At 41.9% G+C, this 22,915-nt stretch overlaps 1 protein-coding gene across 3 annotated transcripts in view; it reads right to left on the minus strand.

Moving 5' to 3' along the window:
• Window positions 1–1,164: 1,164 nt before the first annotated feature.
• Window positions 1,165–22,915, minus strand: part of Nt5m (5',3'-nucleotidase, mitochondrial) — a 45,468-nt gene continuing 23,717 nt past the window's right edge. The window contains exons 4-6 of one of the 3 annotated variants that reach the window (XM_063242590.1): window positions 3,448–3,562; window positions 2,874–2,951; window positions 1,813–1,957 (exon numbers count right to left, since the gene is read on the minus strand). In XM_063242590.1, the coding sequence (XP_063098660.1) occupies window positions 2,905–2,951; window positions 3,448–3,562 (162 nt within the window). In that variant the 3' untranslated portion in view covers window positions 1,813–1,957; window positions 2,874–2,904. Of the gene's footprint in view, window positions 1,958–2,873; window positions 2,952–3,447; window positions 3,563–22,915 lie in introns of all 3 variants that reach the window. The other 2 variants (XM_063242588.1, XM_063242589.1) reach the window with 2 other exon arrangements.

The following is a 22,915-nucleotide window of genomic DNA, read 5'->3' on the forward strand; positions in this document are numbered from 1 at the left end:
CATCACACATTCTCTCACAAAAAGGACTCCTGGCGTGACCTCAGTCAGCAGCTGTTTCCCTTCTCTGAGCAGCAGGATCTGGGGAGCTGCTGGGGAGCCAGCAACCCAAAGCCTGCTTCTCTCCAGGGCCCCCAGTCAGGGTGGTCAGAACTCCTCTGGGCATTGCATGGTTTCTGGATCCCTTGCTACAAAGCCAATACATTTCTATTCAGAATGACCTGTACAGCTGCCCTCACCCGAGGGACAGAGCTGTGCTGCAGGTGGCGGTGATGCTATGCAGAACTGGTTGGCCAAGCTCAGGGGGATCCTTTCCTCCCTGAGCCAGACCAGTGGGGCCTGGTGGAGGGGCTTCCGCCCCAAGCAGGGTGATGGAGCCTAGGGGAAACTCTTTATTCCTAAGCTAGACTGACAGAGCCCACGGCAGCCCTTCCTCCCCAAGCTCAGGCTACAGAGTCTGGAGGGACCTTCTTCCTTAAACTGGGATGAGAGCCCAAGGGGATTCCCCATCCTTGAGCTGGGGCAATGGAGTTCAGGAGGACCCTTCCTCCTTGAGCTGGGGCAATGGCACTCAGGAGGACCCTTCCTCCCTAAGCTGGAGTGGTGGAGCCCAAGCTTGGGAGACCGGGAAAGCCAGGAAGTCAGAAAGCCCAGCCAAGCCTGAGCCACGGTCTTCTCCCTACCTGGCCTTACCTCCAAGATACCCTAAAGAGTTTTAGTCACAAGAGGCAGAAAGGCCTGCCAGGAGGGCCCCAGAGGTGGGATAAATTAGAAATGTGGGTGACGTGTTTTCTTCAAGGGCAATGGCCTCTGACCTCTCAAGAGTACAGCAAGGAAATGGCTGGGTTCAGGTCTAGCTTTTCAGCTGCTCAAAGAAATAAAAGGGCTCTGGGTCTTGCCTGGGAGAGAAGCCAAGACATGGAGAAGCTGGGCAGGTGGGCAGAGGACCTAGCCACAACCGAAGACCCTAGGGCTGCCCACTCTGCCACACCGGGCCATCCTGCCTGGGCCTTCACTGGCAGCTTGTACAGACACAGCACAGATTGGGGGGGGAGTACCCTGAAGCCCCTCTTGTCAGTGTGTGTGACCCTAGACATTTGGTTCTTAAGGAGGGGTCTGTGGTAGAGGATCATAGGGTGGGAGCCACAGGAGGCCACAACCTCAGGGTCTAAATTAACAATATTTATTTCTCATACATTCAACAAACATTCAGGCTACTGACTCTGCTGGGTCCTGAGCAGGGTCCTAGGGACAGAGCAGCGATACCTTGGAGCTGGTCATAGGCAGGGCCAGTGTTGGCTGCCAGCACAGAACCTGGTGGCTTGAACCTGCTAAGTGTTTGTTGAACACATGACACAGGTCATTGGGAAGCCCAGACAGGCTGGGCAAGTAGGATGGGTCCTGTGGTCAGGACAGTAAGGGCCTCAGGCCCACCAGGAAGCACCTCAGTTGTCACATTCCTGGCACTTCCAGCTGACAGCAGCAGACCCAGAGACCAGGGTGCCCTGACAATTCAAGGACCTCCTCCAGCAAGTAGGCAGAGCTGCTGGCCTTAACAACTCTCTGGCATGAGGCCTAGAGCCCCTGGCATCTTGGGGCCACTGCCCAAGGTCAGCCCAAACCTCCTGGATGCATATGTCTCTGTCCAGGGTCCAGTGGCCCAGCCCTAGCCCAAAAGCAGGTTAAGGCCTGGCAGGGCTGGGGAAGGGGCATGCAGCAGGAGGTGGTCTTGGCCTACATGTCCAGAGGGAGCCACAGGTCTACAGGCCCTGAGCAGGAGCACTGGAGTCAGTCAACGAGGAGTCACAGCGCAGCCGTCAGCGGGTCCGCTTGCTGTCCAGAATGGCCATCCAGTCATCCGCCCACGAGTGCAGCCGGCGGCGTGAGGGAGGCAGCCACACATGCTGGTTGTGGCAGGATGTGAAGAGGACATGCTCCCAGCTGGGGTGTGGCTCAGCCCCTGCAGCAGGAAAGCAGCACTTCAGTCCAGGAACCCTGAGCCTGGGCACTGGCATTACGTACTGCTGGAGTGTTTCCTTAATCTGGAAGGTGGTGCTTGTGAAAGCACCTTTGCTGGGGCATGAAGATTAGATGAGGCACTGCACCATCACAGCTGGATGTAGCATGTAGTCCATGTGCTCAACACTGATGCTGGGGTCCTTACCAACCCTGTGGAGGGAGGGTCCGAGGAGAGCTGCATGCCTGGCCACCCAGCACTGCTCCAGGCGGGAACACTAGGTCACAGCAGCCATGCAGCTCACCAGCATCGACCCCAGGTTCCCTGGGCTCCCAAGCTTCAATCCCTCTCCTGGCCCCACTGGCAATGCTGGTCGGAAATGCCCCTCTGGCTTCCTCCACATAGGCCTCTCCTTGCTTCCTGTGGTTGGAGGCAGGAGCCCACCAGGCCCCATGGGCAACGGTAGCCCTGAGTTCCTCTGGGAGATCATGGGGCTTGGAGGGGCTGGCCCTGCCCCTGAGCACATATGTGGGCCCTGTGAACCCCACCCTCTAGGCACAGAGAATGTATTTCCCCACTAAGTATCCAAGAGAAGAGACTAACCTGCAGCTACCAGAGACTCCAGGAGGAGAGAGCTGCCTGCAGACGCTATAAAACAGGCAGAACTGAGACAGGAGACAAGGAAACTAAGTATGGATGCAGACAGATTCTACTGCGCCTGAAGCTCTCCTACCCTGCCCTCTCAGCTAAATGGTCCCCTCTTCTTTCTTTTCCATTTTTAAATTTTATTTATTGAGACAGGGTTTCACTATGTAGTTCAAGCTGGCCTTGAACATACTATGTGGCCCAGGCTGACCTCAAACTCATGGCTATACCCAGCCCCCCCTCCCCGAGTGCTAGGACTACAAGTGTACACTACCACACCCAGCTATGCCCTCTCCTTTTATTGGCTAGTCGGTGACTGGTTGGCTGGTTAGTTGTTTTGGGAGGATGTCATCTGTAAGAAACAGGGACAAACATAACACTCAAACCACCTTAAAACAAAGAAACTATGCAGTGCTTCCCTGTTGTATGCTAGGCGCAGTCCAAACTGTCTCCAAGCAAATGGGTGAAGTGGGAGTGGGGTGGGGAAGGGTTTGTTGCTAAGAGCAAAGATCTGAAATTCACAGTCAAGTCCTCCTTTTACATGAAGAAGGCAAGGCCCAGGAGTGTGAAGTGATCACTGGAGGGCACTTAGCAAGTGAAGCCTAAAGCTGGGTCCTGAACTTCCTGACTCCAGTAGTTTCCCACCCACCCCAAGCCACATGCTGAAAGAACCTTGTCTCCCTGGTAGGAGACTCAGTGCCAGCTCCAGCCTGGACACCTGACAAGACCTGGTGACACAACGGACAGCCAGGGACAAGGAAGCTGCAGAGGAGTAGCCACTCTGGGAAAAGAGAGCATGGGACCCTGGGCCTGCTTCACCCACACCTCCCCTGCCGCAAGCCACTTGCCTATAATGTCCAGCCGGTCATCTATGAGAAGGTCAGCAGACACTACAGTCTTGTCTCTGGTCAGCACAATCTGCTCCAGAAAGTCAGGGCCAAAGTGCTTCTCCACCCAGGCATACTGAAGTGAACAGGAAGATGAGAAGAGTGACATCAGAGAAGTGGGGAACAGCTAGGTGCTCCCAGTGCCAGAGCACTGATGAAGGACAGGTATCACCTAGAAAGCTCATGCCCAGGGAGAGCATGTCCCATGTCCATGTCCTGTAGCTAGAAGGCTACAGGATCATGACTCAGACCCACGCCTGGTGTCTCTAGGGCAACACAGTAGGCCCTCAGTGTACAGTCTCAGTGGGTCAGCCACATCAGCCACCACTATGCCCACAGGCTCCTTTCTTCTTGATGTGCAAGCAGCACAGAAAGAGCTCTGCCCTCAGAGCTCAATGCTAGAAGGGTCATCGGTCATAGGCATGTTTAGACTGCTCATGGCAGAACGCTGAGACAGACCACAGAGGAACAATTAGGGGCAGGAAAAAGCCACTGGACTCCAAACTCCACACCAGTGCAAGGGACAAACACTTTCTATAGCCAGTACTCCAAGGCTGTAGGAGATAGACAAGAAATCTGCAAGGTAACAGACACATGGACAGCAGAGGTACTGGAGTGTGATGCTGCCACTAGGGCCTGGCAAATCACTTGTGCCTCATAGCTCCTGGGCACTGGGAATCCCTTTCCTTTCCCTGCCCATGTGGCCAGGTGGCTTCCCTCCCCCAGATGGCATTTTTCCTACAGAGGCAGACCTGCAATGACCTGCTGGTCCTCTATTCTGAAAGCTCTTCCACTATGAAGCTGCAGGATTCCACCCAGTTCATGAGGTGGCTCAGTGAGGATGGAATTACCACACCATAGGCAGATAGCTGTGGACAGACTGACCCCTGCATTCCCTTCAGGCAGCTGGGAAGCTCTCACTATCATGAGAGCTTATGATACCATGGTGGGGCCTACCATGGTGGGGCCTTGCTCAACAGCTGTCCAATCCATGCTGATGAACAGGGAAAATAACAGTACCTGCCTTACCACTAACTGCAGGGGAAACTGGGAAAATGTGCAAATGTCTCATCAGTGGGCCAGTACAGAGCAAGTGCTCAGGAAAAGATTCTAGCTCTGGGTCTCAGCCCACATCCAAGCCTAACTCCCATCACCCACCACAGTCTGAGAATGGAGGCACTGGACTGTGGGAAGCTGCTGAGCGCCACCCCTGGCCCCTCAAGATGCAGTTTCCTCAGAATGCTGATCCACATCGGGAATTGCTGCACTTTGGATCCTGAATGTCTCCCGAAGACCCATATATTAATAAATCTCAGTCCCCAAAGTGGGGCTAGGAAAGTGGTAGAACCTTTAAGAGACAGGGCCTCACGGGAGGTCTTGGGTCACTGAGGGTACACCCTTGAAGGGAAGGAACAGTGGGAAGTTGGCCCCTTCCTCCTCTCTCTTTTGCTAAGCCCATGGCCTACTATTGGGCATCATCCATAGCTCACAGCCTATTTTTCAGAGCAGTGTTAGGTTCACAGCAAAATTGAACAGAAGGTACAGAGACTCCATTGCGCACTTCCATCTCCACACACGCAAAGCCTTCCCTGCTGTCAATCTCATTCAGTATGCAGCATCAGCAGTGTGCCTGAGGTCAACCCTGGGCGGTACAGGATGATACACCTCAAGGAAGGTTCACAAATAGAGTGAGCGAGGAGGGGTGGTGGGATACCCTCAGCCAGGTTTGCCTTAGAGGGACTCCTCGAGTACAGGATAAGACTGGAACAGGACTATCCACTAGGACTATCGCTGCCTCAGCGTTAGGGAAGTGCTACTCACTAATGACCTAACATGTTGGTTCCGGAAAACACTAGAGATAAAACAGTTTAGCCAGCCAGATGTATGCACACTTATAATCCCACCTACTTAGGAGGCAGAGATGGAAAGATTGTAAGCTCAAGCCCAACCTGGGCAATTTAGCAAGACTCTGCCTCAAAATTTAAAAAAAAAATCCAGGTGTGGTGGCATACACCTGTAATCCCAGCACTTGGGAGGCTGAGGTAGGAGGATCACATGTTTGAAGCCAGTTCCGGCTACAAAGTGGATTCAAGACCAGCCTGAACTGCATAGTGAAACACTGTCTCAAAAAAAAAAAAAAAAAAAAAAAAAAAAGAAAAGAAAAGAAATTTCTGAAAGAAAAAAAGCTGGAGATATAGCTCAATGTGGAGATCTTGAATTTGATCCCTAATACTATAAAATAAAATAATCAAACAATATAGTTCAGCTTAGCAAAGTGTAAAGTTACCTAAGCATAAAATGGCACTGTCGTGGGGCTGGGGGTTTAGCTCAGCGGCATAAGCGCCTGCCTTGCAAGCAGGCAGTCGTGAGTTCGATCCCTGGTACTGATAAAAACAAAAAACACCAAAAAAAAAATGGCACTATCATTTGCAAACCAGAACTGGAAAAAAGTCAAACAAAATCTAAATTACGTGTGTCTAAAGAATTATTGAAGGGATATCTTACTTTTCCCATTGCTAAGATAAAATATCTTACACTCAAAGTTAAAGGAGGAAAGGTTTATTTCAGCTCACAGTTTGTAGAAGTTTCCATTCATAGCTGGCTGGCCCCAAGCCAGGCATGGCGGAGGGGCAGAGGAGAAACAGGCCACCGTGTGCAGAAACAACAAGGCAGCAAAGCAGTGAGGGAGCAGGAGCAGCAGCCCACCTGCCTTCTTTCCAAGCCATTTCCACTCCCAAAACAACCAGTGGACTCATTTAATAATCACACACTCTAGCCTAGCCACCTCTGAAAAGCCCCACCCATGACTGCAGGAAGCTTTGGGGAAACCTCTAAACACCAGGTGTAACATGAGAATCAAGGCCCAGAGCTGTAGGCACCAAGCCCAGGAGTCAAGAGCCCAGTAACCATGAAAATGGAGGAAGGAAGATGCTAGAGAGGACGGTGCCACGGAAGAGCAGAGGCATGGATGGGACAGACAGCCAGGACAGCTGCCAATCCAGGGCCTGGTGCTCCGTAAGCCACATGGTTCCCAGGCGTAGGACCAGACCCAAAGCTCAGAACTGGAGTGTGCTAACTGGCAAGACTGTTGCAGGTGCACAGACCCAAAACCAGAAGTGTTGGGGGTAATGGGGTACAAACCATTTGAAAGACAATACCCCAAAGCCCAGAAGTCTTCAGGATAGATGGCTTGACCCAGGGCCCTTCAAGGTATCAACACTTCTGTCCATCATCCCTATCAGGTGACAAAATGACCAGCTTTAAGCAGACAGCAGGGTTGACATTAGAACATGTACTATCTGCCTGTAGGCCACTCTGCTTTCCTCCCTGAGCTAAAGCCACAAGAGGTCCTTACCAGATGATAACAAGACATCAGCACCTTGGTCTTGGACTTTCAGCCCCTGGAACCATGAGGCAAAATAAATCTCTTTTTTCATAAAATAGTCCCTGCCATCTTGTTACAGCAATAGAAAATGGACTAAGACAACTGAGGTGAATCAAAAACACACCCCGAGCTCCAGGGTAAAGCTACTGGGTGACAGTTGTGTGGTTCACATACCATTCCTAAAAGAATCTATTTTCTCAACATGGCAGAAGAAATCATTGGGCCTTTTAACATAAATGGACCAGAGGTCTCCATATGGGGAATAACTGGACAATTTGGAGTAAAATATGCAAAGAAACTTAACTCATTACCTCTTTGTTTCATTCTTTCTTTCTGGTGTATGTGTGTGAGTATTCCTGAGAATCTAATCCAGAGTCTCTTAGGCAAGCACTGTACCAAACATTTATTGTTAAAACTAAACTAGACTCCACTAACATTTCATTCAGAAATGAGCCTTGAAATCACGAGAACATACTTTGCTTCACACTCCAGCACCTCACTTAATGTGACATGTCATTACTTCCCTTATGGAAAAAGTCAGGCTACAATGTCATGTCTGTGCACAAAAAACTTGCTGTGGGTTTTCAAAAACCTCTCTATGGGACAAAAAGCAAAAATCATTGTAGAAAACTATGTGGGCACCTCTCCTTAAATGCAGAACAATCGCTGCAACATTAGTTAAATTGAGTCTTATTTCCATACACTGATATGTACAAAGCAGGGTACAGCATTTCCTTCTCTCTTCAACTGGCTCTAAGCAATGCAAATAAGACCAGCTGAAGTACTGATACGATCTTAAAGGCCAACCTGACAGTTTCCTGTTTCCTTGCATTATATTCCCTGTCAATTAGTTAAATGCAGCATAATGGCAGAAGAAGTCAGTTCCAGGAATGTCAACCGGGCACGAGCCTCAAAATAAAGGGGCTATGACTCCAAAGGGTACAAAAGTTTACGTATCAGAAACTGAAGCAACAGTGTCGTAAATTCATTCATATGCTATCCCAATGGATTTATACAGTCTGGTCCTTCTGCATATCTCTCTCCTTGCATTTTACAAAGATGCTTTTCTCCCCACCTGGCTAGGCAGCTCAGGCTACTCATGTAGTTCCCACCATCCTCACTCATCCTTGAACCACTCCCTTCTTTACAAGATACTACATTCTGGGAGAGGCTTTGGACCAAGGCCTTTGTCCTTATATCCTCACTTGAATAGGACTTAACTTGGCTGCTCATAACTTTGAATATGTCTTGGTGTCTTTACTTTCACCATGAGTTGCACTGGCAATAGTAGATTGGCGTTAACTCACTGGAATTCCAACAACATATCTATAGGATTACAAATATAACTTTCTGGATTACGAGGTAGATTGGGAAAAGGATTATAATATTTGGATTATAATACATAACAATTGGATTACCATATTATAAACAATTACTATTGGGATTATAATATGGGGCCCCCATAAATCATGCTACTTAAGCTCCAGTCTGGTGGAGCTTGAGTAGAGAGGTGGTGTGGCATAGGGCAGCACTGCATGGGCTCTGACATTTGACTCACTACCCTCATGTTGCTGACCTTGGACAAGCACCTCAATCTCTCCATGCCTCACTTTCCCCATTGTAAAATAGAGATAAAAACAGTCCCCACTCTACAAAGCTATTAGGAAGATCATCACAGGGAAACGCCCTTACCTACATACTGCTTTAGCCCATACAAGCTTGTTATCCAGAGGTCTGAGGTTAAATGTCAGCACACTCTAGGATGAAGGAAGGTTCTGGTAACCTGGATGTAGACCATTTCTAAACCTAGTGTGTGACAGAGAGTGAGATCATGGCTACCAGATTCCCTTCTTTTTGACTAGGTCTTCAGAAGAGATTACTCATGGAGAAGGATTCCCACTTAGGATTCTCATGGCAATCCCACTCCAGTGGACAGAGCTGAATGTGGGCCTGTAAGAGTGGTCTGAGAAGGCTGGGGGTTTAGCTCAGCAGTGTGAATCTGCCTGGCAAACACGAGATCATGAGTTCAATCCCTGGTACCAAAAACAAAACAAAAAGAGTAAGAATGGTCTGAGGTCTGAGAATAGGGCTGCCAGGAGGCAACATACCATGCCTGCATGTCCTAGACCAGCCCCCTGCCCTTCATCACCAGCCCTAGGGGAAGTATGGAGAAACCAGTGACACCTACTTCCTGACCACAGTCAGCTAAGGTACGAAGTATTATCCACCCAGGCAGGGAAGGGTGGTGGGTAGGAAGGCAGGCAGGTGGCAAGCAGGACAGAAGGGGTGTCAGAGATAGTGGGTAGGCAAGATGGTAGATGTGTATGGTAGCCAGTATGGTAGAAGCTACCTTCATCCCAGATGGTTGGGACATGGATAAGTTAACATGCTCAGCATGGCCTACACCCACTTTCTAGCCACTTCCTATAGCCACTGGCCAAAACATTTCTCCCAAAATGTCCTCAGATATCCTTCACACTCTCCCTGCTTCATGTCTGTGCCTAGTGTCACACTTCCTCTAACAGCTGACCTGCCAGGGCTCAGCCTGAGCCGGAGGAGGTTTGGACTGTGCACACACCTAGTGCAGTGGAAATAGATATAACCAGCAGAGAGAGAACATGGCGGACAGATAGCAGCAGCTGCGGAGGTTCTCCGAGAACCTCCCAGCTTAGAATCCAGGAATGGTGCCGAGTGAGGATTCCTAAGCAAGAGGAGATACATTCTGATGACCCAAGAACCAACTGGGCTGAGAGAAACCAACTGGGAATGCAATCATGGTGCTATAACAGGAACGGATAAAGCCTCAGCGTGGAAGCTGGAGCCTGTGCCTTTGGAAGCCGCGATTTGGGTTTCCTGCCGCCGCTGCTGCGTCTGAATCGGCTCGGCAGGGAGAGAGACGCGCGAAAGCTCTGAGAACGGGAATTGGTGAACGGAGCTGAGAGCAGAATGGATGGGGAGCCGTGCATCAACCAGTGGTGAGTGAGGGAAACTGGGACTCTTCCACGGTCTAGGAGACTCCAACACAGAACATTCTGGGACCAGGCAGACTTGCTGGAACAGGGCACTGTAGTGACTTCAGTCACATATCCCCTCTTAAGCAGGATTGATGAGCAGTGCCTAGCCTACAGGACACTGCTGGCTGAGACCCAGTACGATAGCACAACCCAGGTCTCAGTGCCTGGAGATGTGCCCTAGCAGTGAAGCCTTTGGTAGATTGACCTGGAGGGGTGGGCCCCGCATAGGCTGCTTGGTCCGTAACTCCCTGGTGCGCTGCGGTGGGTGGGAACACCTAGCCAACGCAATTCAAACAGACTGTGGCCACCAGGGAAGGAAGCTGGGCCTCCTATATACGCTTGCATATGTAAAGAACAAAGAATATGGGAAGAGGGAGCAAGAAGAAAGGCTCCTCAGCCCCCAATCCTGAGAAACAGGCAATAGCAGACACGGTACCAATAAACATAAAGCACTATCTCCAGAGCCTCATAGACGAGTTCAGGAATAAAGTTATTAATGACCTGAAGCAAGACATAAGCAGAATAGTTAGAGAAATGCTAAGCACCACCCAAGAAAGAACAGATGGTGGAATGGAAGAACAGAAAAAAAGGGAGAATTGTTTGATGGAGAAAATAGAGAAAACATAGAATATGTGAAGCAGGTTCAAAGAGATTACCAGGAAACTAAAAACTCTATCGAAAACTGGCATAACACTTGAAAGAAACTAAGGATAGATTATCTGAACCGGAGGACAGATTTGTAATGTGGGAGCATGAAATGAAAAACTTCTTAAAAATAACAAAGAAACAAACAGCAATAATACAAAGACAAGAAGATGATAAGAGGATTTATAACTTAAGAATTAAGAACATAAAAGAAGAGGTAGGGACACAAACAAATGAACTACAAAAGCTATTCGCAGAAATAATCCAGGAGAATTTTCCCAATTTAGCAAAAGGTAAAGATACTCAGATGTATGAAGCATACAGGACCCCAGCCACCTACAACCCAAACAGAGCTATACCCAGGCATATAATAATCAAAATACCAGAAATCCAATATAAGAACAGAATATTAAAAGCCGTCAGAGACAAGAAACAGATCACTTACAAGGGAACATCCATCAGAATTACAGCAGACTTCTCAGCACAAACCATCAAATCATGAAGAGCGTAGGGGGAAATAATTCAAGCTTTGAAAGATAATAACCTCCAGCCAAGATTGATATATCCTGCACAACTATCCCTGGAAATTGATGGAAAAACAAGGTGCTTCCAGGATAAAGAGGAACTAGGGGAATATGCAACCACCAATTCAACTCTACAGAGATACTGCAGAATATTCTAAAAAAGGAAAATACGAAGAATCCAGAAATAGTGGCAGAGAGGTCACAATGAATGGAGCAGAAAACAAAATAAGACAAACTGACAACTAATGACAGAAAAAGAGCTCAACAGAAATGAGACAGAGAAGATTGGATGATAGGAACAGCTATTTTGGAGAAAACAACGTCATAATAGGTAATGCTGATTTAGTATCATCTTGTTTTGAAGTCCCATCAAGCTTTTGTTCTTCTGTCTCCATAGGTCTTAACATGTTGTATCTTATTGGATTTTATTATATGTGATAGTATAAACAAAAACTTTTATAGACAAGGAGATTATATAGAAACCATTGTTCATTTTCTGTTAGTTGATTCTAAATACCCTGTAATACTGTCATTCTCTTGAATGGTTTTACATTGTTTTGATATATTTGATGCTACAGTATATGGAGTTATACTCAAAGATTTCAAGGAAAGAGACAATATGGTAACTACTTTTATATCGGGATTATATTGTGGTGAAACACTATTCTGCTTAAATGGTTATGTTTTGATCTGCGCTGTTTTGTTGTTATGCCCTCTTTTATCTCAATCTCCATTTTATTATTTACTTTTTTATTTTTATCCTTTTAATTAAGGGGAAAATAAATTAAAAAATAGCAGGATATATTATAGTAACCCACTTTGATTTTCTATTAACTTAATTTGAAGCCCTGTATTGCTCTCATCATCTTGTTTTTGACTGATGTCCTTCTATTCTGTTTTGCTTGATAGTACCAGGTTCAAAAGTTTAGGCAACAGCTGTGAAGATAGTGGGATTCATTTTGACGCCCATTCTGGTTGACTATTATCTACTTTTGAAGACTTGTAATGTCTCCAATGTTTTGGTTTTGTTGGTTTCGTTCTTTACTGTTTTGTTCAATTTTATTATAACTGATGATATAGTCAATTCTATTTGAGATAGCAGGAGGCATTATGGTAACCATTATTGATCACCTTGTATTATGCTTTTATATTATCTATTATGTCCACCCTTTTGATTTGACTGACTCTGTTCTGTTATGTCACATTTGGTTTTACTGTCTTCCAAAAAAGTAATAAGAACTGTGGGAGTAATAAAACCCAAAATGTGTAATAGTCATTGTACAAAAGAGAGGAAAAGAAAGTGCTCTAAATGATATAACTGCATGTATATTTAAGTGTATAAGATAGACAATGATATTACTGAGTTTTGTTGGATCATTGAACAGAACTGTTTGCAGTCTCACAATTTGAATGTCCACTTTATATGCTTTAATTTTGTAACTTGAACAAATATTTCTAAGATGACAATCCATTAACTAGTGATTTCCTACTGTTTATTTTTTTCTCTAAAATTCTGTATAACTTGTACCCTTTTTACCCTTTTTCTGTTTTTTTTTTCTTTTTCTCCTTAAATAAAATTTAAAAAAAAAAGAAATGATATAAACTTTTGTGTAACACATACCAGGCTCCCACCTTTCCTCATGTGGCACACTAATCCTTTTTACTGGAACTTACCCTAAAAACGTAACAATTCAAAACTCTATTTACAAGACATCTTTGGTTTTGAACAATCATATTTTTTTGTCTTTTTGAGACAGGGGCTCACTGTGCAGTTCAGGCTGGCCTTGGGCTTACTTTGTAGCCCAGGCTGTTCTCGAACTTGCAACAACTTCCTTGCCTCAGCCCTCTAAGGGCTGGGATTACAGGTGTGAGCCACCACGCCCAGCTTGAACAATCATATTTTTGAAGAACACTGTTTGGTGACAGGAATAAAAAGCTAAAAAGTGTAAAATTAAGCAGAAAAAATGTATTAAGTTGTAGAAGACTTTTTAAAATATATATTTAATAGGCATCAAAGTAAAACTAAAAAGAAACACATAAAACCTTAACGGTATTCCTCTCTAGGTAGCAGGAATGTGGATGTTGGTTTTTGTTGCTTTTTTCATTTAGGGTACCTACCATCACTACTGTACCCATCTTCTGAGAAGGTCACCTCTGTTTTTCTCTGGAAGCCACTCTTCTTCCGTCAGCAGCAGCTTTATAGGACAATCAGTCTTCATCTCCTTCTTGGGGTTTCACTGCCCAAGATTCATAGTTCCAGAAGAGAGAGGCCAACAGCTGTACTTGGGTATAGCCCTAGTACTCTGATTGTGGGACCCATGGATTGAGCAGTCTTATGGGAGAGACTACAAGCAATGCTTAAAAGCATCTCTCCATGGACAGCTGCCTACATTCAGACTCACGTGCAAGGTGATTTCCAGCACACAAGGAAGCTTTGGAATAACGCTCTGAGCCAGTAAGACCTAGCTCAGCCTCCCAAATCACCAGAGGCCACACCGAAGGTCCCGGCGGGGCCTACCTGGGCCAGGCCCAGTGACTCCTGGATGGCAGACAGCTACCTGTATGCCGCCTCATGAGCTGAAAGTGCATGAGGTGATTTCCAGTACACAAGGGAGCCTTGGAACATAGCTCAGAGCCTGGAAATATAGGATAATGACAAAGCAAAAGAGAAAAATGCAATCTCAAACCTCCAGCCCATCCCAAGCAAGCCTAGGACACATGGACATAGAAGAAAATGTAAGCCATACACCTGAAATACCTGAAATGATAGCAATTGAAATAAAGAAACAACTCCAGGAAGCTATAAAACTGAGATCAGAAATAATCTCCCAGGTAAAAGAAGAAATGATAAATGCAATGAAAGAAATGCTGAACACATCTAAAGAAGACATGGTTAAAAAATTAGAGGAACAATGTAAAATGATGAAAACCTTGAATGAACAATATAAGAAACAAACCAAATGCATGAAGCAGATTCAAAGAGATATACAGGAAATTAAAAATTCCATTGAAAGTTAGCAAAACCACCACAAATGAAAGTGAGGACAGACTTTCAGACCTCGAAGACAAGATTGCAGCTAGTGAATAGAAAAGGAAAAATCTTTTTAAAATAACAAGGAATAGGAAATAAGAATTCAACAACTGCAACACGATGCAAGAAGAACAATATAAGACTGATAGGTATAAATAAAAAAGAAGGTGACACTACAAATGATATCAAGAGGTTATTTACAGAAATAATAGCTGAAAATCTCCCAAACATGAGAATGGAAACTGACATACAGATCAGCGAAGCATAGAGAACTCCAAATCGCCATAACCAAAATAAAACTACACCCAGACACATAATAATCAACACCCCAGAAATCCAACATAAAAACAGACTATTAAAAGCTGTTAGAGAGAAGAGACAGATCACCTCTAAAGGAAAGCCTATCAGAATCACAGCAGACTTCTCAGTACAAACAATAAAGTCAAGAAGAGCATGGAGTAAAGTATTTCAGATCCTAAAGGAAAACGACTTCTAACCCAGACTGATTACCTTGCAAAACTGTCCTTCAAAATAGATGGAGAATTAAGATACTTCCATTACAAAGAACAACTGAAGAACTTCATGACCGCAAAACCAATCTTGCAAAGAATACTGAAAGACATTCTAGATAGACATAGGAAAAAAACTACTAAGCAAGGTAAACAATTAAACAGACTGGAAAGGTAAAGAACCAATAGCAGAAAGATAACATGTTAAAAATGAACCAATATATATCTGTTATAACTATTAATGTAAATGGCTTCAATTCACCAATTAAAAGAAACAGACTGGCAGAATGGATCAAGAAACAACATCCAACCATATGCTGTATACAAGAAACCCATATAACCCAAAAGGAAACTCATAGACTAAAAGTCAAAGGATAGAAAACAATACTTCATACAACAAGAACCCCCCCCCCCAAAAAAAAGCAGGGGTAGCTATTCTGTTTGCAGACAATTTGAATTTCAAACCAAGAATGGTCAAGAGAGACAAAGAAGGTCACTACATACTAGTTAGGGAAAAACTCTAAGAGGAAGAGATAACAATCTTAAATATCTATGCACCAAATTCAGGAGCACCCAGCTATACAAAACAAATATTAACAGAAATGAAAAATCAAGTAAGCAATAACACAATTATAACAAGAGACCTTCATATTCTATTGACACAAAAGGACAGATCAACTAAACAGAAAATCAGCAAAGAACATAACTGAATCACACTTATGAACAAATGGACTTGGTGGATGTATACAGAGTATTCCACCCAAAAACATCAAAATATACATTCTTCTCAGCAGCACATGGAATGTTCTCTAAAATACCAGTCCATAGAACATGCAAAAGAACTGAAATTGTCCCATGCATGTTATCAGATCATAGCGCCATGAAACTAGGAATTAATGACAAAAGAAACTGCCAAAACCCCACAAACACATGGAAATTGAATAATACACTCCTGAGCAATCAGTGGGTCACAGAGAAAATTATAGAAGAAATTAAACTATGTCTACAAGCAAACGAAAATACAAATGCAATTTACCAGAACTTGTGGGATGCAATGAAAGCAGTCCTCAGAGGAAAATTTTATTATAGAATTCCCACATCAGGAAAACAGAATGAACACAAATAAACAACCTGATGTTACACCTCAAACATCTAGAAAAAGAAGAATAAGCCAAGCCCAAAGCCAAAAGAAAGGAAGAAATTATAAAGATCAGAGCAGAAATCAATGCAATAGAGACTAAGACAAAATACAAAGAATCAATGAATCAAAGAATTGGGTTCTTTGAAAGAATAAATGAAATCAAAGAGGACCTCAGAAAATAGAAAGATATTCCTTGTTCATGAATAGGAAGAACAAATATTGTGAAAATGGGCATTCTCCCAAAATTGTTATGAATGAAATGAATGAAAATACCGCTTGCATACTTCACAGATCTAGAGAAATCATTCCTAAAATTTATATGGAACCAGAAGAGACCTAGAATAGCAAAGGCAATTCTAAGCAGCAAAGGCAAGGCAGGAGGCATCACAATGCCTGACTTGAAGTTATACAACAAAGCTACTGTAATAAAGTCAACATGGTACTGGAACAAAAACAGACCTGAAGATTAATGGAATAATGAGAAGATATAACCACAACTACAAACACACTCAGCCACCTTGTCTTTGATAAAGGGGCAAAACATGTTCACTGGAAGAAAGATAGTCTCTTCAATAGATGGTGCTGGAAAAATTGCTCTCCATATGCCAAAAACTAAAACTAGACCCATGTCTATCACTATGTACTAAACTAAAATCTAAATGGATCAAAGATCTGAATATTAAAACAGAAACACTAAATCTGTTGGAAGACATAGTAGGTAGAAATCTTGAAGACAAAGGGGTAGGTAAAGAATTCATGAATAAAAATCAAACCACATGGGAAATACTTCCCAGAATCAATAACTGGGATCATGTCTTATTAAAAAGTTTTTTGCATGTCGAAAGAAATCTCCAGTATAGCAAAAAGAAAACCCAAAAATTGGGAAAAATCTTAGTAAACTGTCCCTCAGAAAAGGACTTCTTTCTAGGACATATAAAGAATTTTAAAAAATCAGAGCCCCAAAATTCAAAGACCCAATCCAAAAATGGGCATCTGAGATGAATACAGAGTTCTCAGATGAAGAAATACAAAAGGCAAATTAAATACATGAAAAAATGTTCAGTATCACTGATCATTAGAGAAATGCATCACACTGAGGTTCCATCTCACTCCAGAAAGAAGGGCCAGGATAAAAAAATTACCAACAATAAATACTGGAAAGACTGTGGGGAAAAAACAATTCTCCACTATTGGTAGGAGTGCAGACTGGTGTAACTACTTTGGAGGTCAGGCTGGAGGTTCCTCAAAAAGCTGGGATTGAAAGTCCCATTTGACCCAGCTATTCCACTTCTGGGCATACTTCCAGAAGAACTGAAAGCATCATACCACAGTGATATATGTGCAGCCATGTTTATAGCAGCACAATTTGTAATCGCCAGATCTTGGAAACAACCTAAATGCCCATCAACTAAGGAATGGATGAAAAAGATGTATTTTTATACAATGGAGTACTACTCAGCTATAAAGAATGATCACATTGAGATATTTATAAATAAATGGATGAAATTTGAGACCATACTCATAAGTGAAACAAATCAAACTCACATTTGTAAATACCATATTGTCTCCCTACTGTAAGAAAAGCTAAGAGTACATAAGATAGAAAATCATCAATAAATACAGTGAAAGGATAAGAATCTGCTCAAAAGGGAAAAAATATCTCAAGGAAAAGGAGAAAAAAGAAAAAGGAAGGAAAAAGAAAAAATATCTAAAATTGTATAAACACACTTAGGATAGCTAAGATGATTGTGCTACAAATTCCATAAGTTCTTGAAACAAAACAGCTAACATTCATAGGATTGGAACCATTTTGCATGTTAGTGTCGGTGATCTGAGGAACTCCTGAAGTCCATTATGTAACCCTAGTTATGCTCCTAGCACCTTGGCTTGAAGGCCTATGTTTGTCGTTGTTTTGGCTCTTTGCTATTGTTACTTGTCTTTTTTGTTATGTGTTTTTCTAGTAATTTGTTTTGTTTTGGTTTGTTTTGCCCTCTAATACAGAAAGAATAGGTATACATGTTCAGGCTTGTACACAAGTAGAACTTTCTCTAAATGAGAATCAATTATATTATGCATGATGAAATGAACAGCTACTTTGAAGAAAAAGAAACATTATGGTATCCATTGCGGATTCCGTATCGTCATGTATCTATTGCGGATTCCGTATCGTCATGTATCTATTGCGGATTCCGTATCGTCATGCCGTAAAATCCAATAATGCTATTATTCTTTGTTCAGAGTGGTTTTAGTCTATTTAGTATTGTTTAATTTCAACATACATGAAGGTATGGACAGCTAATTTGAATGAGAACGAGAGACATTATGACAGTCATTGTTGATTTTCCTATTATCTGGTTTTGAAGGCCTATAATGCCTTCATCACTCTGTTCTGATCAGTTTAATACTATTTTTAATACTATTTTGTATGAATTCATTATGTGTGAAGATATGGACAACTATCTGGAAGAAAACAAAACACAGTACGGTAGCCATGGTAGATATCCTGTTATCTTGCTTTGAGACCTGTCACATTGTTTTCTTCTGATCTACTTTGTTCTGTTTTGTTATGTTTAGTTTTACCCTCTTTAAAGTAAAAAATAAATAAATGAAAGCATCTCTCTTCTAGATTGTGATTCTTTTTTTTTTTTTGTCTTTTTCTTTTTTTTTTTTTTTTTTTTTTAAATTTAAGAGGAAAAAGAGAAAAACACAAAACAAACCAAAGCGGCGTAAGGGTACACGCAATACAGAACTACAAAACAAAATAAAACAAAACAAAACAAAAAACCATAACAGTAAGAAATTACCTGCTAGTAGATTACACACTATTTTCTTGAAAATAGTTCCTCAAATCACAGTATCAAAGAACACAAGGTGGACATTCAAACAGGGAGACTGCAAACAGCTGTGTTCAATGTTCCAAAAACAGTGATAAAGTCAGCTATTTAACACCCCCAAACACACTTGCTGTTATATCCGTTAGAGCTCTTTTTCTTTTTCTTTTTTTTTCCCTCTCTTTTTTACAACAAAATTTACACATCTTGGATTTTATTACTCCTTAGTGCTTATTACTTTCTTTGGGGGGGGGGGGAAGAATACAGTCAAATATGGCAAAACAAAGCTGTCAGTCAATACCAAGGATAGACATAGCACATGGTGTAGAACAGAGTACAAGTTTATCAACAATGGTTATCAACGTTGTCCCTTGTTTCCTTAAAAAGAATTGTCTATCTTATTAGATATTATAAAGTTGGACAAAACAGTAGAGAACAAGACCAATAAAACTTAGGCATTGTAAACATTACAGGACTTCCAAAGAAGACAATAGTCAAACCAGAATGGGTATCTTAGTGAATCTTATTGTCTTCAAAGTAGTTGCCTATGTCTTCAAACTTGATACTATCATATAGAATGGAACAGAGTCTAATCAGTCAAAACAAGATCGTGGGAGTACTACAGGACTTCAAAACAAGTTAATAGGAAATCGAAAAGAGTTACTATTTATATATCCTAATTTTTTTGAATTTTTTCTTTAATTAAGACAAACATAAGAAATGACTAAATAATTTTTTTTGAAACAATAAGGGGGAGATTGAGATAAAACAGGACATAACAATATAACAATAGAGGTCACAGCATGACTGTTTCAATAACCTAGTACTTCACCACCTTATAACCTGACTTAATAGTAGTTACCATAGTGTCTTTTTCCTTGAAATATTTGGGTAAAACTTCATATACTCTAGCTTCAAATATTTTCTTATCAAGAAGCCCAGAATAAAGCCTTTCTAATTAATGAGTGAAAACTTTATAAGGCTTCAAGGCCACCTAATGGGGAATCATGATTACCACATATTTTTATATATTTGAATCATTACTTACATTAGGGAAACTATTCGGTATTCACACATGCGAGATTGATTTATTTCACTTATGAGTATGGTCTCAAGCTGCACCCATTTATTGATAAATATCTCAATGTGATCCTTCTTTATAGCTGAATAATACTCCATTGTATAGAAATACCACAACTTTTTTATCCATTCCTCAGTTGATGGGCACTTGGGTTGTTTCCAAGATCTGGTGATTACAAATTGTGCTGCTATAAACATAGGTGCACATATATCACTGTGGTATGCTGCTTTCAGTTCTTCTGGGAATATGCCTAGAAGTGGAATAGCTGGAATAAATGGGATTTCCAGTCCCAACTTTTTGAGAAATCTCCAGACAGATCTCCACAAAGGCTGTACCAGTCTACACTCCCACCAGCAGTGCAGAAGAGTTCCTTTTTCCCCACAGCCTCTCCAGCATTTGTTGTCGGTTTTCTTGATCCTGGCCATTCTTTCAGGAGTGAGATGGTATCTCAGTGTGGTTTTAATTTGCATTTCTCTAATGACCAATGATGATGAGCATTTTTTCATGTATTTATTTGCCATTTGCATTTCTTCATCTAAGAATTGCATATTCATCTCAGATGCCCATTTTTGGATTGGATCTTTGAATTTCAGAGGTCTGAGTTTCTTTAATTCTTTGTATGTTTTAGACAAGAGGCCCTTGTCTGAGAGAGAGTTCACTAAAATCTTTTCCCAGTTTGTGGGTTTTCTTTTCACTATGCTGGAGATTTCTTTTGACATGCACAAACTTTTTAATAAGAAGTGGTCCCAGTTATTGATTCTGGGAAGTATTTCCCGTGCGGTTTGAGTCCTGTTCATGAATTCTTTACCTACTCCTATGTCTCCAAGGTTTCTACCTATTTTGTCTTCCAATAGATTTAGTGTTTCTGTTTTAATATTCAGATCTTTGACCCATTTAGATTTTAATTTAGTACATGGTGATAGACATGGGTCTAGCTTTAGTTTTCGGCAAATGGAGAGCCAGTTTTTCCAGCACCATTTATTAAAGAGACTGTCGTTCTTCCAGTGAACCTGCTTGGCTCCTTTATCAAAAATAAGGTGGTTGGGTGTGTTCGTAGTTGTGGTTGTATCTTCTAATCTATTCCACTGATCTTCAGCTCTGTTTTGATTCCAATACCATGTTGATTTTACTACTGTTGCTTTGTAGTATAACTTCAAGTCAGGGATTGTGATGCCTCCTGTTTTGTCTTTGCTGCTTAGAATTGCCTTTGCGATTCTAGGTCTCTTCTGGTTCCAGATGAAATTTAGGAGTGATTTCTCTAGATCTATAAGGTATGTTGATGGTATTTCTATTGGGATTGCATTGAATCTGTATAACAGTTTTGGGAGAATGGCCATTTTCACAATGTTTGTTCTTCCTATCCATGAGCAAGGGATGTCTTTCCATTTTCTGAGATCATCTTCAATTTCCTTTTTCAGTGTATTATAATTTTCACTGTATAAGTCTTTCACTTCTTTCATAAGAGTAATTCCTAAATATTTCATTTTTTTGCTTGCTAATGTGAATAGTCCAGTTTCTCTTATTTCCCTCTCTGTAATTTTGTTGTTCGTGTATAGGAATGCTATTGATTTCTGAGTATTGATTTTGTATCCAGCCACATTACTGAATTTATTTATTGTATCTAAGAGTATTTCAATGGAGTTTAGGGGGTCTTCTATGTAGAGTATCATGTCATCTGCAAACAATGATAATTTAACTTCTTCTTTTCCTATCTTTACCCCTTTTATTTCTCTTTCTTGCCTAATTGCTCTGGCTAGTACTTCCAGTACTATATTAAATAGGAGTGGTGATAAAGGACATCCTTGTCTTGTACCCGATTTTAAAGTAAAGGCTTTCAATTTTTGGCCATTTAGTATGATGCTGGCTGTTGGTTTGTCATAAATGGCCTTTATTATATTGAGGTATAGACCATTTATTCCAATTTTCTGTAAAGTTCTTATCATGAATAAGTGTTGGACCTTATCGAAGGCTTTTTCTGCATCTATAGAGATGATCATGTGATTCTTATTTTTGGCTTCATTGATATGGTGGATTACATTTATTGATTTGCGTATGTTGAACCATCCTTGCATTCCTGGGATGAATCCCACTTGGTCATGGTGTATAATCTTCTTGATGATTTGCTGGATCCTATTTGCCAATATTTTATTGAGGATTTTTGCATCTGTGTTCATTAGGGAGATCGGTCTATAGTTCTCTTTTATAGTTGGGTCTTTCTCAGGTTTTGGTACTAGAGTAATATTTGCTTCCAGGAATGACTTAGGAAGGATTGCTTCCCTTTCAATTTCATTGAATAGTTTGAGGAGTGTCGGCATTAGGTCTTCTTTATATTTCTTGTAGAATTCTGCAGTGAATCCATCTGGGCCTGGGCTCTTCTTGGTGGGCAAGGACCCAATTACATTCTCAATTTCATTAGCAGAGATTGGGTTATTCAACAGTTTTATATCCTCTTGATCTAGCTTTGGTACTTCATATGCTTCTAAGAATCCGTCTATTTCTTCTGTGTTATCAAACTTTTGAGAGTAGAGGTTTTCGAAATAGGTGTTGATGATCCTCTGTATTTCTATTGGGTCTGTAGTGATTTCTCCTTTTTCATTTCTTATTGCATGAATTTGAGCTTTTTCTTTCCTTTTTTTAATAAGGTTGGCTAGGGGCTTATCGATTTTATTTATTCTTTCAAAGAACCAACTCTTTGATTCGTTGATTCTTTGGATTGTTTTCTTAGTCTCTATAGCATTGATTTCTGCTCTGATTTTTATAATTTCCTCTCTTCTTTTGGCTTTGGGCTTGACTTGCTCTTCTTTTTCTAGCTGTTTGAGGTGTAGCATCAAGTTATTTATTTGTATTCGTTCTGTTTTCCTGATGTGGGAACTCAGTGCAATAAATTTTCCTCTCAGAACGGCTTTCATTGCATCCCACAGATTCCGGTAAGTTGTATCTGCATTTTCATTTTCTTTTAGGTATTGTTTAATTTCTTCTTTAATTTCTTCTGTGACCCACTGATTACTCAAGAGTGTGTTATTTAGTTTCCATGTGTTTGCGGAATTTTTGCAGTATCCTTTGTCATTAATTTCTAATTTCAGAGCGCTATGATCCGATAATATGCAAGGGATGATTTCAACTCTTTTGCATTTGCTTAAATATGTTCTGTGAGCTAATATATGGTCTATTTTAGAAAATGATCCATGTACTGCTGAGAAGAATGTGTCTTCTGATGTTGTTGGGTGGAACATTCTGTATATGTCTATCAAACCCATTTGTTCACAGG

Source organism: Cavia porcellus, unplaced genomic scaffold (assembly GCF_034190915.1).
Source record: "Cavia porcellus strain 051 isolate PalLab524CR breed Dunkin Hartley unplaced genomic scaffold, mCavPor4.1 scaffold_32, whole genome shotgun sequence".
NCBI classification, from domain to species: Eukaryota; Metazoa; Chordata; class Mammalia; order Rodentia; family Caviidae; genus Cavia; species Cavia porcellus.